This window comes from Cherax quadricarinatus, chromosome 50 (assembly GCF_038502225.1).
Source record: "Cherax quadricarinatus isolate ZL_2023a chromosome 50, ASM3850222v1, whole genome shotgun sequence".
NCBI lineage: Eukaryota > Metazoa > Arthropoda > Malacostraca > Decapoda > Parastacidae > Cherax > Cherax quadricarinatus.
The window spans coordinates 21,528,505-21,546,125 of record NC_091341.1 but is presented as its reverse complement, the minus strand read 5'-3'; the positions used below and the strand labels follow the sequence as shown (position 1 = coordinate 21,546,125).

At 46.8% G+C, this 17,621-nt stretch overlaps 1 protein-coding gene across 3 annotated transcripts in view; it reads left to right on the top strand.

Moving 5' to 3' along the window:
- Window positions 1-17,621, top strand: part of pns (DENN domain containing pinstripe) — a 168,431-nt gene that overhangs the window by 84,729 nt on the left and 66,081 nt on the right. For all 3 annotated transcript variants that reach the window (XM_053786015.2, XM_053786013.2, XM_053786014.2), the window contains exon 2: window positions 16,055-16,167. In XM_053786015.2, the coding sequence (XP_053641990.1) occupies window positions 16,055-16,167 (113 nt within the window). The remainder of the gene's footprint in view (window positions 1-16,054; window positions 16,168-17,621) is intronic.

Sequence of the window (17,621 nt, the reverse complement as noted above, 5' to 3'; positions counted from 1 at the left end):
CTCTCGATACACTACTAGCACCTAGCCTGGAAACACAGCCACTCACGATACACTACTAGCACCTAGCCTGGAAACACAGCCACTCACGATACACTACTAGCACCCAGCAGACTGCCTGGAAACACAGCCACTCACGATACACTACTAGCACCTAGCCTGGAAACACAGCCACTCTCGATACACTACGAGCCAGCCGCCATGGAATTAAGACAGTCACCCCTAATTAACATAATTGCAGATATCTAGTCATGTGTCACCGAAGTAATTTCCTTTTCATTAATTCCCGCCCATCATTATCACGTTACGACAAAGGTAAGAAAAAAGGGAGTAAGCCAGAAGGTAAAGTAACTCAGATGCTCTCAGAGAGGAGATTAGAAGACAGGTAAGATCAGAGGAAGTGAGGAGGGTATAAAAGGTCGGATCAAGTCACGTTTATTTTGAATATGCATTATTTAATAATGGTTATAATCATAACCATGATTTTGAAAGAGGTGGACTGGTAAGCCAGCGGAAGTTCTCGGTCAGATGACCAAGAGCTCTAGCTGTGAATCATCGTGTGACTAAGACCTTCGTAAGGAAACACTTGTCCTGTTTCCTGACAAACATTATACCTAAATGACAAAAAAAGGCACAATACCGTGACTGGAACGATACACAACCCGCGCATAGAAGAGAGGAGCTTACGACGACGTTTCGATCCGACTTGAACCACAAACGTAAATGGTCCAAGTCGGACCGAAACGTCGTCGTAAGCTCGTCTCTTTTATGTGCGGGTTATTTGTAAAACTATACCTACCGGAAAGTGGCAGATGAAGTTCAATGTGGACAAGTGTAAAGTCCTAGTCCTTGGTAATGAAAATAACTCTCGAAGTTATAAACTTGGTGAAGTAGAACTTGATCATACAGAATGTGAAAAAGACTTGGGAGTCATGGTAAGCAGAAATCTAAAGCCAAGACAGCAGTCTTGACTTTAGATTCAAGTGTGCACAATAAAGCAAACAGCTTACTAGGATTTATTCCAAGTAGTATAAGTACATAGGTCCAAAAATTATTTTACAGCTTTATACATCACTAGTGAAGCCTTATTTAGATTATGCTGCTCAGTTTTGGTCTCCTTAATACAGGATGGATATAGACTCATTAGAGAACATACAGAGAAGAATGACTAAAATGATTTTCTGTATAAGGAATCTGCCGTATGAAGACAGAGCCTTGAATCTCCACTCTCTGGAGAGACGTAAACTGAGGGGAGATATCATCGAAGTATATAAGTGGATGATGGGCATAAACAAAGGTGATAATAATAAAGTACTGAGGGTGTCGAACCAGGTAAGAACCAGAAATAATGGATTTAAGTTGGATAAATTTAGATTTAGAAAGGACATAGGTAAGTACTGGTTTTCGAAGAGTTGTGGATGCGTGGAACAATCTTCCGAGTAGGGTGATCGAGGCTAGGACCTTGGGTGGCTTTAAAAAGAGATTGGACAAATATATGAGTGGGAGGAGCTGGGTTTGATTGGTGTCGTGGGCACGGGAGTAAATTCTTGAGTAGCTTTGGGTAGTGGTAGTTTTCATAAGGACTTGCTTTGTATTGGCCAGTAGACTTTCTGCAATGTTCCGCCATTCTTATATTCTCATGTTATCTACCTACCTACGTGTATTCTGAAGCTAGAGCATTTTGACATTGTTTAGGGAATGTTGTACATGTATAATATATTGTAGACGTTTCGCCATCCAGTGGCTTTATCAATATTTATCTAATTCTTCGTATTAGGGAATATAAACATCAAGGAAAACCACACAGAGGCTAAGATCTTGTTAGGATTGCTATGTATAAGGACAGAATTAACAAGATGGCGTCGACAGAGGGGCAGTTTATGCAGTAGCTACGATCTCTAATATGACTCAAAGGAACGTTGTTGTATAAGCAAAGTCAACGCTTCTATTGGGCTCTTCAAATCTGTCGGCAAGGGAGCGGCCAATTTTAGCTTTTCAGTATAATGAACTGGTGGTATACGTTTTCCTTGATGCTCGGGAAATTCCTGACGCCCAACATGAAGAACTGTTGGGATGAAGTGGTTTTGATGACCTGCCTTGTATGGGCCAGTAGGCCTTCTGCAATGTTCCTGCATTCTTATGTTCTTATGAGGCTTCCTAGATGAGGTTTGTTGGTACAGTGAGGTGAGGAAGGTGCTCACCTTTACTCGCGAAATCGTAATGACACGATTGCAAACAAATCATACCACTGGCTGGGTTAGAACCTGCGATCAGAGTCATAAAACTCCAGACCATCGCGCTAGCCACTGGGCCAGCTGGCTGCAAACAAGATTCGTCCAACTAGGTATATTTATACACCATAGGAAGGTTAGCATAGGCACCACTGTGATCACAAATGGAATTTTTTTACAGACGAACCTTCCTATGGTGTATAAATATACCTAGTTGGATGAATCTTGCTTGTAGCCAGCTGGCCCAGTGGCTAGCGGGTCGGTCTGGAGTTTTATGACTCTGATCGCGGGTTCTAACCCCGCCCGTGGTATGGTTTGTGCTCACCCTATACGTTTGTGGGAGCCCTGGAGGCTGCCTCAGCGTATTGACCCTGTGGTGCGTGAGTTTCACGAAGATTGCATGTCGGCCTCGGTAACGGTCCACCTCACACTGGGGTACACATTGATCGGTCTTAACAGCTTGCTGATGCATAATGTATGATTGATCGCCAGAATATTCACCAGATTGCTAAGTGAAATGTATCTTTAAGGTCGTCCAGACGACTTGTTGGCCATCGACGTCTGGTCCGTTGCTCGGACTTAATAGCAGTGACCATTTACCCAGTCTGCTGGAGACTGCTACATCTCGCTCTCTCTCTCTCTCTCTCTCTCTCTCTCTCTGATTTCTGCAATGATACCTGGAGGCGGCGGACTGGAGCTTGTTTGTGGAGCGTCACGAGTTATTTGTGCTATAGATTTATGGACTGTGCAGGAGGCTCATGGAACACTGTGTGTACAGGTTGTCTTGGGAAGAGGAAGAGACTAGCATTCATTGGTCACATGGGGATTGCGGTTTTCTCCACCAATTTCCCAGTTGATTGATTGGCTAATTGGGTTTAAAGCCTACCTACTACTAGAGAGTCATTAAGGCTCCATGTAACCTGTTCGTTAAGAATACTATATTTTTAAGTAAAAGCTCTGAGTATATAGGTTGAGAGACATGTACCTCTATATATATATATATATATATATATATATATATATATATATATATATATATATATATATATATATATATATATATATATATATATATATATATATAATATATATATATATATATATATATATATATATATATATATATATATATATATATATATATATATATATATTCTGTTATCCAGGTGTATTCCGTACTCATCTGCCTGTACTCATGTTGTACTTGTAGAACCATACAGTGGCGGGCACCTTCATACTGGCGAAGGGCTTATGATCCAAGGAATTCTAGCTTTCCTTCCCTTCCTTGGATCATTCCTGATTACTTCCCATTCCCCAGGTGCTGTAGGAACCCAGTGGGCTTAGTGCTTTCCCATGAATATAACTAGATTAATTTTGATATCCGTGAGGCCAGAGAGGTACACACCGTATCACATAATCCCAGCTCATTGTACCTGGGTACACGCAGGAAGCATAAAAGCTGTACCTCGCAACCCTCAAGAGACAGGAGCTACAGCTTAGCTCCTTCAAGAGACCTAGAATCTGTATCTCAAGCCTCTCAAGAGGTTCAGGAGCTGGAGATCAGCACCCTTAAGAGGCACAGGAGCTAGAACTCAAACCAAGCACTGCAAATATTTATGCAGTAACCTTCAGGAAACCAAGATGTGTTTTTGTATAGTAAATTTAAGATAGTCACAGTAGTTATAGCTACTGTGACTATCTTAAATTTATTATACTCCAGTACAGGAGGGCCTCGGTTTACAGCTCTAAGTTTTATGGTGTTTCATTAATGCTGCGGTTTTCAATGATACTAATTCTTCATTTATTCAGACTTTCTACGATAAATATAGTCATCATTCACTATAAGCTAAGGATGAAGATATTTTAAGTAATGTGTGTACTGTATATGTATTTTTAAAGACTAGCTTTATTGCCCACTTCATATATATGATAGTGTAAATATGTTATCAGGATTTTATATGCATTCGGAAGTGAAAAAAAAAAGTTGTTTCAATTTACAGCAGTAGCTGTATAAGCGGGGCCATCCTGTACTTGCATTTTCAGTGTTAGAAAATTGTCACAGTCACATCTAAACAACCTAAAACTACAGTGATTCTTTGGGAAACTTGAAAGTCGTTCAAGAGGATCAGTCTTATTTTTTTTCCGCATAAAAAAAAGCATCACAATTTTTGTAAATAAAATAGGCATTAATGTCGTTATGCAGTTCAGTAACGAACCAAATATTTCACATTTTATTGATCCTGTGTGAGCCCCCCCCCTCGCTCTCTCTCCAAAATATCAGTGTTAATTAAAAACGGTGTTTGATAGTAAAGAAACATGAAGGATTGAGACCTTCATTATTAATTAAAACCGGAAGAGCTAAAGTATAAACATTGATTACTTTGAATTGTAAAGACGGATTGTAACGCGTCTGTGACCATTAATGAGTGATTGTGACTTGTCTCTTACAGTGATTGTAAGTAATGTATTACCATTAAATTGATTGTAACTAGTGTTACTATTACAGTGATTGTAAGTAATGTATTATCGTTAAATTGATTGTAACTAGTCTGTTACTATTACAGTGATTGTAGTTAGTCTTTCTTGTTAACTATAAAGATCAAATTAATAATGTTTTCTTCCGGGTGGTAGAAAAAAAAAAAGATGGAAACCAAGAAGCAGAGATTATCAAAACTTGTTGCTGTGTTTTGGGTGTTCCAGGAAGCTCAGTTGGTGTTGCTATGTTCTGGGTGTTCCAGGAAGCTCAGTTGGTGTTGCTGTGTTCTGGGTGTTCCAGGAAACTCAGTTGGTGTTGCTGTGTTCTGGGTGTTCCAGGAAACTCAGTTGGTGTTGCTATGTTCTGGGTGTTCCAGGAAGCTCAGTTGGTGTTGCTATGTTCTGGGTGTTCCAGGAAGCTCAGTTGGTGTTGCTGTGTTCTGGGTGTTCCAGGAAACTCAGTTGGTGTTGCTGTGTTCTGGGTGTTCCAGGAAACTCAGTTGGTGTTGCTATGTTCTGGGTGTTCCAGGAAGCTCAGTTGGTGTTGCTATGTTCTGGGTGTTCCAGGAAGCTCAGTTGGTGTTGCTGTGTTCTGGGTGTTCCAGGAAACTCAGTTGGTGTTGCTATGTTCTGGGTGTTCCAGGAAGCTCAGTTGGTGTTGCTATGTTCTGGGTGTTCCAGGAAGCTCAGTTGGTGTTGCTGTGTTCTGGGTGTTCCAGGAAACTCAGTTGGTGTTGCTGTGTTGTGGGTGTTCCAGGAAGCTCAGTTGGTGTTGCTGTGTTCTGGGTGTTCCAGGAAGCTCAGTTTCTCTTACTGTGTTCTGGGTGTTCCAGGAAGCTTTATGGTCAATCTTGTCCCCTCTCTAGCTCTCAAAACTCCTAGTTTTAACTCTGGCATGCTCGTTGTTTGATGTCCAATTTATCCTTGTTCTTGGTAAGTGCTGTTAGTTTATTCTTTTCTTGAACAAGTAATGGAGTATAACAAATACTGTTATTTGCTGGCATTTTAACCGATGCTATTAATATGAGTCGTTTTTAAATTAACATGGTGAGTGTGGGCTAGATTAAGCTTTGATAAATCTGGATGGGGGTTGCTTGGTATTACTGGGAGGGCTTAACAGAGGGGGGAGAGGCAGGGAGAGAGAGGAAATCATGGGGTAGGGATAGGAGAGGAAAGAAAGGATGGGGGAAGGGTGATTAGTGAGTGGAGTAAGGAGAACTGGCGTTGTGGTGTTTGTGTCGTGCCTAGTGGAATCGGATCAAGGGGGGGGGAGAGTCACAACCTATGGTATTTAAATAAAATGTGACTTTTTTTTTTCCTAGCCCAAACCGTGACTTATTTTCTGTGACTTTTTTTTCCGTGATTTATTTTTCCGGAACCATGGAAACTCGGCCTGTGATAACCATCAGTTGTTCCACGTTTAGTATTTTTTTCCGCTGTGTGTTTTTCTAACTTGGTAATTTGTGGTTATGTGTAATAATCGCGAACAAGCGATGCAAGATGCAAAACAACCAGAGGGAGAGTTGAATGATAGCTCTAGGCCTTTCGTGTTGCAATCAACATGTCATCAAGAGCTTGCAGTGTTGCAGAATGTTACGCTGTACTAATCTGCTTGGACTTCCTATTCATTTATGCAACATTGCAAGCTCCTGATGACGTGTTGATTGCAACACGAAAGGCCTAGAGCTATCATTCAACTTCCCTTGTGGTTATATGTACATTCTTATGGGTTAATGTTACCCAGCCTTACCTAGATTAACTTAATCTAATTAAAAAATATATAGAGACAATTACGAAACATTAAATGGATAATGTTGAGAGAAACGTCAACCATGATGTTTTAAAATGTTTACTAGCTGCAACACAGCCTATGTTTACTAGCTGTAACACAGCCTATGTTTACTAGCTGTAACAGCCTATGTTTACTAGCTGCAACACAGCCTATGTTTACTAGCTGCAACACAGCCTATGTTTACTAGCTGCAACACAGCCTCACTTCCCTCCCCCACCCCCGTCAAGGGTGTCATGGGACACTTCTTGGGGTGTCAGGGGACACTGGTCGACCTTCTGAGAACACTGAGCTGACGTTAACACTGTTATGCCAGCTGCCTCGCAGGTCAACCCGTTATTCATATAGCAAGTTCGTTGCCCAACTTAGTATAGTAGGAATAGTTTTTTTAATAAGCCCAGGACAAAGTTACGTGTTCTAGTTTAGGCTGCTCTAACCTCTACACCCCTCAAGGAAGGTTCCTTGATGTTGGTGAGGGGCTCTTGATTTAGGGAATTGGATCTGTGCTCCAGTTCCCCGAATTAAGCCTGAATGCCTTCCACATCCCCCGCCCCAGGCGCTGTATAATCCTCCGGGTTTAGCGTTTCCCCCTTGATTATAATAATAATAATCTAACCTCTACATCCTTTTAATCACCAACAACCAGGTTGTATAAGCTATAGATATTATGGTGGATAAGGTATAAGGGCGATTTTTTTCCCTGTAGACTTGGATTTTCCCTCTAAGTTGGCTGTTTTCTAAGTACCAGGATGAAGTGAACCATTAACCGAGAAATTCGATTCCAGACTTGCGGTGCTTCAGTGAAGCGTATTGTAAAAATATCTGAACCCGGGTGAGTATTGTATTTTGAACCTTGCTGTTGTAAAAATATTTGAACCTTGCTGATAATGACTGCACAGTAATGATAATGTTTGAAACTTTGTTAAAAAGCACCGGAAATGAAATATTTCTAGTTGAGTGCTTTGTGAAGCTTGCAACAGAATATTTAGTTACAAGTCTCTCTCTCTCTCACTCTCTCTCTCTCTCTCTCTCTCTCTCTCTCTCTCTCTCTCTCTCTCTCTCTCTCTCTCTCTCTCTCTCTCTTTACTCTTTAATCTCCCTCTCCTTCCCTCCTATTATCCCTTTGCTTCTCTTCCTCCCTCTCTGTTCCCCTTCAGCTGTTCCTCCCTCCTTCCTCTCCACTTATTCCCACTCTGTTCTCCTCCGTCCTTCCCTCTTCCCTCTTTTCATGCTGCCGTCTCTTCATTCCTCCCATCATCCTGCTTTCTCTTCAATTCCATATTTTTCTTTCTTCCTACAATTATTTCTCTTTTTGCTCATTCATCCCTGCCTTCCACCATCCATCCCTGCCTTCCACCATCCATCCCTGCCTTCCACCATCCATCCCTGCCTTCCACCATTCATCCCTGCCTTCCACCATCCATCCCTGCCTTCCACCATCCATCCCTGCCTTCCACCATCCATCCCTGCCTTCCACCATCCATCCCTGCCTTCCACCATCCTTCCCTGCCTTCCACCATCCATCCCTGCCTTCCACCATCCTTCCCTGCCTTCCACCATCCATCCCTGCCTTCCACCATCCATCCCTGCCTCCCACCATCCATCCCTGCCTCCCACCATCCATCCCTGCCTCCCACCATCCATCCCTGCCTCCCACCATCCATCCCTGCCTTCCACCATCCATCCCTGCCTTCCACCATCCATCCCTGCCTTCCACCATCCATCCCTGCCTTCCACCATCCATCCCTGCCTCCCACCATCCATCCCTGCCTTCCACCATCCATCCCTGCCTCCCACCATCCATCCCTGCCTCCCACCATCCATCCCTGCCTCCCACCATCCATCCCTGCCTCCCACCATCCATCCCTGCCTTCCACCATCCATCCCTGCCTCCCACCATCCATCCCTGCCTCCCACCATCCATCCCTGCCTTCCACCATCCATCCCTGCCTTCCACCATCCATCCCTGCCTCCCACCATCCATCCCTGCCTTCCACCATCCATCCCTGCCTCCCACCATCCATCCCTGCCTCCCACCATCCATCCCTGCCTCCCACCATCCATCTCTGCCTTCCACCATCCATCCCTGCCTCCCACCATCCATCTCTGCCTCCCACCATCCATCCCTGCCTTCCACCATCCATCCCTGCCTTCCACCATCAATCCCTGCCTTCCACCATCCATCCCTGCCTCCCACCATCCATCCCTGCCTTCCACCATCCATCCCTGCCTTCTACCATCCATCCCTGCCTTCCACCATCCATCCCTGCCTCCCACCACCCATCCCTGCCTTCCACCATCCATCCCTGCCTCCCACCATCCATCCCTGCCTCCCACCATCCATCCCTGCCTTCCACCATCCATCCCTGCCTCCCACCATCCATCCCTGCCTCCCACCATCCATCCCTGCCTTCCACCATCCATCCCTGCCTCCCACCATCCATCCCTGCCTTCCACCATCCATCCCTGCCTCCCACCATCCATCCCTGCCTCCCACCATCCATCCTTGCCTTCCACCATCCATCCCTGCCTCCCACCATCCATCCCTGCCTTCCACCATCCATCCCTGCCTCCCACCATCCATCCCTGCCTTCCACCATCCATCCCTGCCTCCCACCATCCATCCCTGCCTTCCACCATCCATCCCTGCCTTCCACCATGCATCCCTGCCTTCCACCATCCATCCCTGCCTTCCACCATCCATCCCTGCCTTCCACCATCCATCCCTGCCTTCCACCATCCATCCCTGCCTCCCACCATCCATCCCTGCCTTCCACCATCCATCCCTGCCTCTCACCATCCATCCCTGCCTCCCACCATCCATCCCTGCCTTCCACCATCCATCCCTGCCTCCCACCATCCATCCCTGCCTTCTACTATCCATCCCTGCCTCCCACCATCCATCCCTGCCTCCCACCATCCATCCCTGCCTCCCACCATCCATCTCTGCCTTCCACCATCCATCCCTGCCTTCCACCATCCATCCCTGCCTCCCACCATCCATCCCTGCCTTCCACCATCCTTCCCTGCCTCCCACCATCCATCCCTGCCTTCCATCATCCATCCCTGCCTCCCACCATCCATCCCTGCCTTCCACCATCCATCCCTGCCTTCCACCATCCATCCCTGCCTTCCACCATCCATCCCTGCCTTCCACCATCCATCCCCGCCTTCCACCATCCATCCCTGCCTTCCTCCATCCATCCCTGCCCTCCAACATCCATCCCTGCCTCCCACCATCCATCCCTGCCTCCCACCATCCATCCCTGCCTCCCACCATCCATTTCTGCCTCCCACCATCCATCCCTGCCTCCCACCATCCATCCCTGCCTTCCACCATCCATCCCTGTCTCCCACCATCCATCCCTGTCTCCCACCATCCATCCCTGTCTCCCACCATCCATCCCTGCCTCCCACCATCCATCCCTGCCTCCCACCATCCATCCCTGTCTCCCACCATCCATCCCTGCCTTCCACCATCCATCCCTGTCTCCCACCATCCATCCCTGCCTCCCACCATCCGTCCCTGCCTCCCACCATCCGTCCCTGCCTCCCACCAACCGTCCCTGCCTCCCACCATCCATCCCTGCCTCCCACCATCCATCCCTGCCTCCCACCATCCATCCCTGTCTCCCACCATCCATCCCTGCCTTCCACCATCCATCCCTGCCTCCCACCATCCATCCCTGCCTCCCACCATCCATCCCTGCCTCCCACCATCCATCCCTGCCTCCCACCATCCATCCCTGTCTCCTACCATTCATCCCTGCCTCCTACCATCCATCTCTGTCTCCCACCATCCATCCCTGCCTCCCACCATCCATCCCCGCCTCCCACCATCCATCCCTGTCTCCCACCATCCCTGTCTCCCACCATCCATCCCTGCCTCCTACCATCCATCCCTGTCTCCCACCATCCATCCCTACCTCCTACCATCCATCCCTGTCTCCTACCATCCATCCCTGCCTCCCACCATCCATCCCTGCTTCCCACCATCCATCCCTGCCTCCCACCATCCATCCCTGCCTCCCACCATCCATCCCTGTCTCCCACCATCCATCCCTGCCTCCCACCATCCATCCCTGCCTCCCACCATCCATCCCTGCCTCCCACCATCCATCCCGGCCTCCCACCATCCATCCCTACCTCCTACCATCCATCCATCCCTGTCTCCCACCATCCATCCCTGCCTCCCACCATCCATCCCTGTCTCCCACTATCCATCCCTGCCTCCCACCATCCATCCCTGCCTCCCACCATCCATCCCTACCTCCCACCATCCATCCCTGTCTCCCACCATCCATCCCTGTCTCCCACCATCCATCCCTGCCTTCCACCATCCATCCCTGCCTCCCACCATCCATCCCTGCCTTCCATCCCTGCCTCCCACCATCCATCCCTGCCTGCCCCACCATCCATCCCTGTCTCCCACCATCCATCCCTGCCTTCCACCATCCATCCCTGCCTCCCACCATCCATCCCTGTCTACTGTCTCCCACCATCCATCCCTGCCTCCCACCATCCATCCCTGTCTCCCACAATCCATCCCTGCCTTCCACCATCCATCCCTGCCTTCCACCATCCATCCCTGCCTTCCACCATCCATCCCTGCCTCCCACCATCCATCCCTCCATCTGCCTTCCACCATCCATCCCCCACCATCCATCCCTGCCTCCCACCATCCATCCCTGTCTCCCACCATCCATCCCTGCCTCCCACCATCCATCCCTGTCTCCCACCATCCATCCCTGCCTTCCACCATCCATCCCTGTCTCCCACCATCCATCCCTTCCCACCATCCATCCCTGCCTCCCACCATCCATCCCTGTCTCCACCATCCATCCCTGTCTCCCACCATCCATCCCTGCCTCCCACCATCCATCCCTGCCTCCCACCATCCATCCCTGTCTCCCACCATCCATCCCTGCCATCCTCCCACCACCATCCATCCCTGTCTCCCACCATCCATCCCTGCCTCCCACCATCCATCCCTGCCTCCCACCATCCATCCCTGTCTCCCACCATCCATCCCTGCCTCCCACCATCCATCCCTGTCTCCCACCATCCATCCCTGCCTCCCACCATCCATCCCTGTCTCCCACCATCCATCCCTGCCTCCCACCATCCATCCCTGCCTCCCACCATCCATCCCTGCCTCCCACCATCCATCCCTGCCTCCCACCATCCATCCCTGGCTCCCACCCTCCATCCCCCTCCCACCTCCATACCCTCCATCCATCCCTGTCTCCTACCATCCATCCCTGCCTCCTACCATCCATCTCTGTCTCCTACCATCCATCCCTGCCTCCCACCATCCATCCCTGCCTCCCCCACCATCCATCCCCCATCCATCCCTGCCTCCTACCATCCATCCCTGTCTCCCACCATCCATCCCTACCTCCTACCATCCATCCCTGTCTCCTACCATCCATCCCTGCCTCCCACCATCCATCCCTGCTTCCCACCATCCATCCCTGCCTCCCACCATCCATCCCTGCCTCCCACCATCCATCCCTGTCTCCCACCATCCATCCCTGCCTCCCACCATCCATCCCTGCCTCCCACCATCCATCCCTGCCTCCCACCATCCATCCCGGCCTCCCACCATCCATCCCTATCCCTCCTATCCATCCCTGCCTCCCACCATCCATCCCTGTCTCCCACCATCCATCCCTGCCTCCCACCATCCATCCCTGCCTCCCACCATCCATCCCTGCCTCCCACCATCCATCCCTGCCTCCCACCATCCATCCCTCCCTCCCACCATCCATCCCTGTCTCCCACCATCCATCCCTGTCTCCCACCATCCATCCCTGCCTTCCACCATCCATCCCTGCCTCCCACCATCCATCCCTGCCTTCCACCATCCATCCCTGCCTCCCACCATCCATCCCTGTCTCCCACCATCCATCCCTGCCTTCCACCATCCATCCCTGCCTCCCACCATCCATCCCTGTCTCCCACCATCCATCCCTGCCTTCCACCATCCATCCCTGCCTTCCACCATCCATCCCTGCCTCCCACCATCCATCCCTGCCTCCCACACTCACCCCTGCCTCCCACCATCCATCCCTGCCTCCCACCATCCATCCCTGCCTCCCACCATCCATCCCTGCCTCCCACCATCCATCCCTGCCTCCCACCATCCATCCCTGCCTCCCACCATCCATCCCTGCCTCCCACCATCCATCCCTGCCTCCCACCATCCATCCCTGCCTCCCACCATCCATCCCTGCCTCCCACACTCACCCCTGCTTCACCTATACTCTCCATCTCTTCTCTCATCGGTACCTCTCGCTCGTGGGAGTATTGTGAAGGTCGTGGTAACTAGGTCAGCACATGAGTGTTGGGAGCTCGTCATTCTCTCGTTTATATCTGTAACCAGTTTCCAGAGTTTTCCTGCTCCATAGCCCGGCCTTGGGCCAGGCTTGTCTGGTCAGCGAGACTGTTGCTGTTGGCTGCATGGTGGCCCACATATCCAACACAGCCTAGTTGATCTGACACTTGGCCGGGATATTTATTTAATTTTCTCTTGTACACGTTTTCTGGTAGCATATCTAATATCTTCTGGAAAAGTGTTGAATAAGCTGGACCCACGGATGTTGATGCAGTGTTCTCTCATTGTGCCCACGGCACTCATGCTTTTCACTGTGTTTATTTTTACATTTACTCTTATATCTTTCACTCCTATATGTTGTTACGGTAGTGTGGAAGTTTGTAACTAGACTCTGAAGTAACCTCCACGTATATATTATTATCTCTCCTCCGTTGCAGCGAGTACATATTCAAAACATTGAGGCGTTCCCTGTAGTTTAAATGCTTTATTGGCTCCATGTGGGCGGGAAATGATTCCTGTATCTGTTTCAGCTGTGATATCTCTCCCGTCATCAACTCTGTGCAAGAGAGCACAGGTCTTATTGCAAAGAGTGCTGAACTATCTACTTCCCAGTTGAAAATATTCTTCAGCCGTCCTAACTTCTACTACTACAGCTGCTATATTCCCGATGCTATGACTCCCAGTCCCATTGTCGTATCGATTTCATGGCGCCCGTTACACGCGTCACTCACACCAGCGTGCTGTGCATGACGCTGGTGTGAGTGACGCGAGTAATGTGCTCCACTAACTACAACCAACAGGAGGATAAAGCACTCCGGCGATGGAAACTCAGAGAGAACTTCAGAATGTTCACCAAACATCGTGGGAATCAAGTCAAGAAGACACTCGTGCTGAAACCTTTCTTTTAAAAAACGCCCTGAACTGTACATGTCTTTTTCCACATCTTGTCGGTATCACTGTGCCATTTTTCAGTTATTTGGACCGCTGGTGTGTCGTGTTCTGAGCGTCGTAGGTTAGGTAAGGTTTGTCAGGAAACAAGACAGGTGCTATACACAACATTAACGGGTTGACGTCAGTTTGTAAGGTATTCAACAACAAGCCTATTAACAAATCGCTGTGAATATTAGTGTCTATCACGAGAAATGTAAGTAATATTGTGCATTACCAGTAAGATGTGTTTGAAGGCCGGCCACAAGTTGAAGATTAAGTATCAACGAAACAGGTGAGTGTTTTTTTTCGTTGATGGGATTTCACAGAAAATGTCGTAATTAGTGAAACAGTGCCTATATGGAAAGATAGTGCGCAGAAATTAGAAAGTTTTTACTGAAAGAGAATTTATGGAATATACCTAACCTAACCTTGTATGTCAACGAACACCCTCTCTCTCTCTCTCTCTCTCTCTCTCTCTCTCTCTCTCTCTCTCTCTCTCTCTCTCTCTCTCTCTCTCTCTCTCTCTCTCTCTCTCTCTCTCTCTCTCTCTCTCTCTCTCTCTCTCTCTCTCTCTCTCTTTCTCTCTGTCTTTCATTTTTTACACAGGGTTTGACAAGGTTAAACCCTCTCACTATCTCTCTCTCTCTCTCCCTCTCTCATGCACACAGTATACATACACTGGAGAGTGAGGCAGTGGAAGCAGGATCCAAACATAGCTTTAAAAAGAGGTATGGTAAGGCTCTTGGAGCGGGGAGAGCCTGACCTAGTAGCGACTAGCGAAGAGGCGGGGCCAGGAGCTGTAACATGACCCTTGCAACCAAATATAGGTGAATACACTTGTACGCATAGCTCTTTTGTGCTGTGCTGGTGTAGCATACACTTGTATGCAAATCTCTGCTGTGCTGTGCTGTGCTGTGCTGGTGTAGCAACAAGCGTGGAGATATCACTTAAGGTTCGTCAGAGCCTCAGGACACAAACATACTCAGGTTATCTCTGTTGGTGTAGCTACAAATAGGTTATAACACTGGAGATTCCGCCACAGCAGCAGCAGCAGCAGCAGTAGTGATAATACTAACATCAGGAAGCACGGTTATAATACTACTTTATGATCGTCCACACTACACAAGAACAACAACACACCAATATAAAGAGAACCACACAGACGAGCCTGACCCAAGGCTGGGCTCTGGGAGTAAAAAAAAAACTCGGAACTCATCAGAGGTATATCAAAGGTAAGGTACCCTGATGAAGACTGGAAAAAGCAGCACATAGAAAATAGAACGAAGGCAAAATAATTATCACTGTGGACTTTAACTGTAATCAGGTAAACGGGAAAAGGTGGGAATTACACGGAGCTATTATTGTAATTATTATTAATATTGTAGTTATTATTGTTATTATTATTATTGTAATTATTAATATTATTATAGTTATTAATATTGTAGTTATTATTATTGTAATTATTATTATTGTAATTATTATTATCTCCCACCGAGGGTGACCCGAAAGAGATAAAAAACGTAAAACAAAGATTTTTCTTGTTATATTTAGTAATATATACATTAAAAGAGGTTACTGACCCCTTGCTCCCGGTATTTTAGTCGCCTCTTACGACACTCACAGCTTACGGAGGAAGGAGTCTTCTCCACTCTCCCATGGAGATGTGTTGTTTACAAAAGTGATGTGTTTACAAAACATGGTGTGTTTATATCATTTTTACGGAAGTGTTTATTAACAAAAGGAGTATATTTACTAATGATTTTTTTTTTTTTTTTTTTTTTAAATGTGGGGCATTCACAAAGACGCTTATGCACAAGTGTTTACGTTGGTATATTTAAAAAAAATTACAAATGTGTTAATTAAAAAAAATGTTTTTTTTTATATATAAACGCTGTTTACAAAGGCGTTTAAAAAATTTTTGACACAAAAGTTGTGCTTATAGAAACGTTTACAAATGTGTATTGGCAAATGTATTATTGACAAAGGTTTATTTACAAGTGTATTTACAGAAGCGTATTTGCTGATGTGTTGTTTAAAAAGGTGTACTTACAGATGTATTTGTTTACAATGGCGTATTTGACAAATGTGTTGTTTACAAAGGTGTATTTGCAAGTGTTTATAAAGACATATTTGACAAATGTTTACAAAGGTGTATTTTTTCAAATGTGCTGTTTACAGGAGAGTATTTACAAATGTGTTTACAAGTGTATTTGCGAATGTGTTGTGTCTACAAATATATGTGTTGTGTTAACAAAGGTATTGTGCTCACAAATACGTTTTTTTTTTTTTTTGCAGGGGACGTGGTGGTGGTTCCACCACTGGAGAGGAGCTACAAAGCCCGGGTGCTGGGGCACTACCCGGATCATGCCCCCACCTCTTTGCCCTTCGACCACCACGCTGTCCAGATGGTCAGTATCCTACCCCTTTCCCCTTCTTTCTCCTCCACTACTTTCCAAAGGTGATACTCGTATGCAGATTTGTACGTTTCCAGGCTATACTGGGCCGCCTCCCTGCCAGAGGCATCTCGGTCGTTTTCAGTGTGCTCAGTTTGTTGATGGTTTTATAGGTTTATGTAACCCAGGCTAACCCAACCGAACCCAGTTGTTGGTTGAGTTGGACCGTGTGTTGCTGGCATCAGTATAGTTGGACCGTGTGTTGCTGGCATCAATAAAGTTGGACCGTGTATTGCTGGCATCAGTAACCTGACTGATCAGACTGTCAACAGGTATACTTGACGGTAAAAACAGAGAGGGGGAGAGTTATGTGGAATCCTTTATTGACAACGTTTCGCCCACACTGGCTTTTATCCAGTCACAATCATATGTTTGTGAGTGATAAAAGTTCAGTGTGTAGGCGAAGCGTCCTCAATAAAGGAGTTCATATAAGTGCATTTCTGTATCTTTAGTATCGTGTCGATATCTCACCTGTCCAGGGAGACGAGCCTGGCCCATGGCCGGGCTCTGGAAGTAGAATAACTCTGGGAACTCGTCAAAGGTATATCAAAAGTGAATAAAACACACTGCGGGTTATGACATTTTATTGAAAAGACGTTTCGTCCACCAGGGCCTTTATGGTGAATTCGTACAGTCCCTGGTGGATGATCCCTCTTCACAGTAAGATGTCTTGTTTACTTACTGACGGAATACTCTAACACTGTAATACCCTGTCCAGGCAGGCTTGGTCTGGGACCTGACCGCAGGCACACATTATATATATATATATATATATATATATATATATATATATATATATATATATATATATATATATATATATATATATATATATATGTGTGTGTGTGTGTGTGTGTGTGTGTACGTAGCAGTAGGTACTTGTAATATAACTCGTAAACGTCATATATTATGTGTTCTATTTCTACACCATCAAGGTATCTTTTAAGTCTTGTGCATCACATTATGTAGCAAAATATACCAGTTTGTGTACACATGAGGATGGGGTAGTAAGGAAAGTGGAATATTCAAATGGCTTCAGCGAGAAATACAAATATTATTCTCCGATTTTTTTTACCTCTTTCTCCGAGGCTGTGGGTCCTCACAGTCTGCACTAGAGATGCACCACTGTATACATAACATCTTAGATTTTCTCTCCCAGGAACTTCATGTAAGGTCAAGTAATTATATCCTGTTATGAAAGTGAAAGTAAACTATTTGAACCTTGGTGTGTGCATACAAGCATTAAAATACACACTAGTCATCGAGGTGCGTCTAGAGAGAAGGGGGGGATGTGGAGGTTGGAAGAGGAGGGAGAGGGGTATACTTGACTGGGTCTATCCACTTTAACATCAAGATTGATTTGCAACAACAGCTTTCAAGGTATTACCAAGTTGCTTCTGGTCATGGCA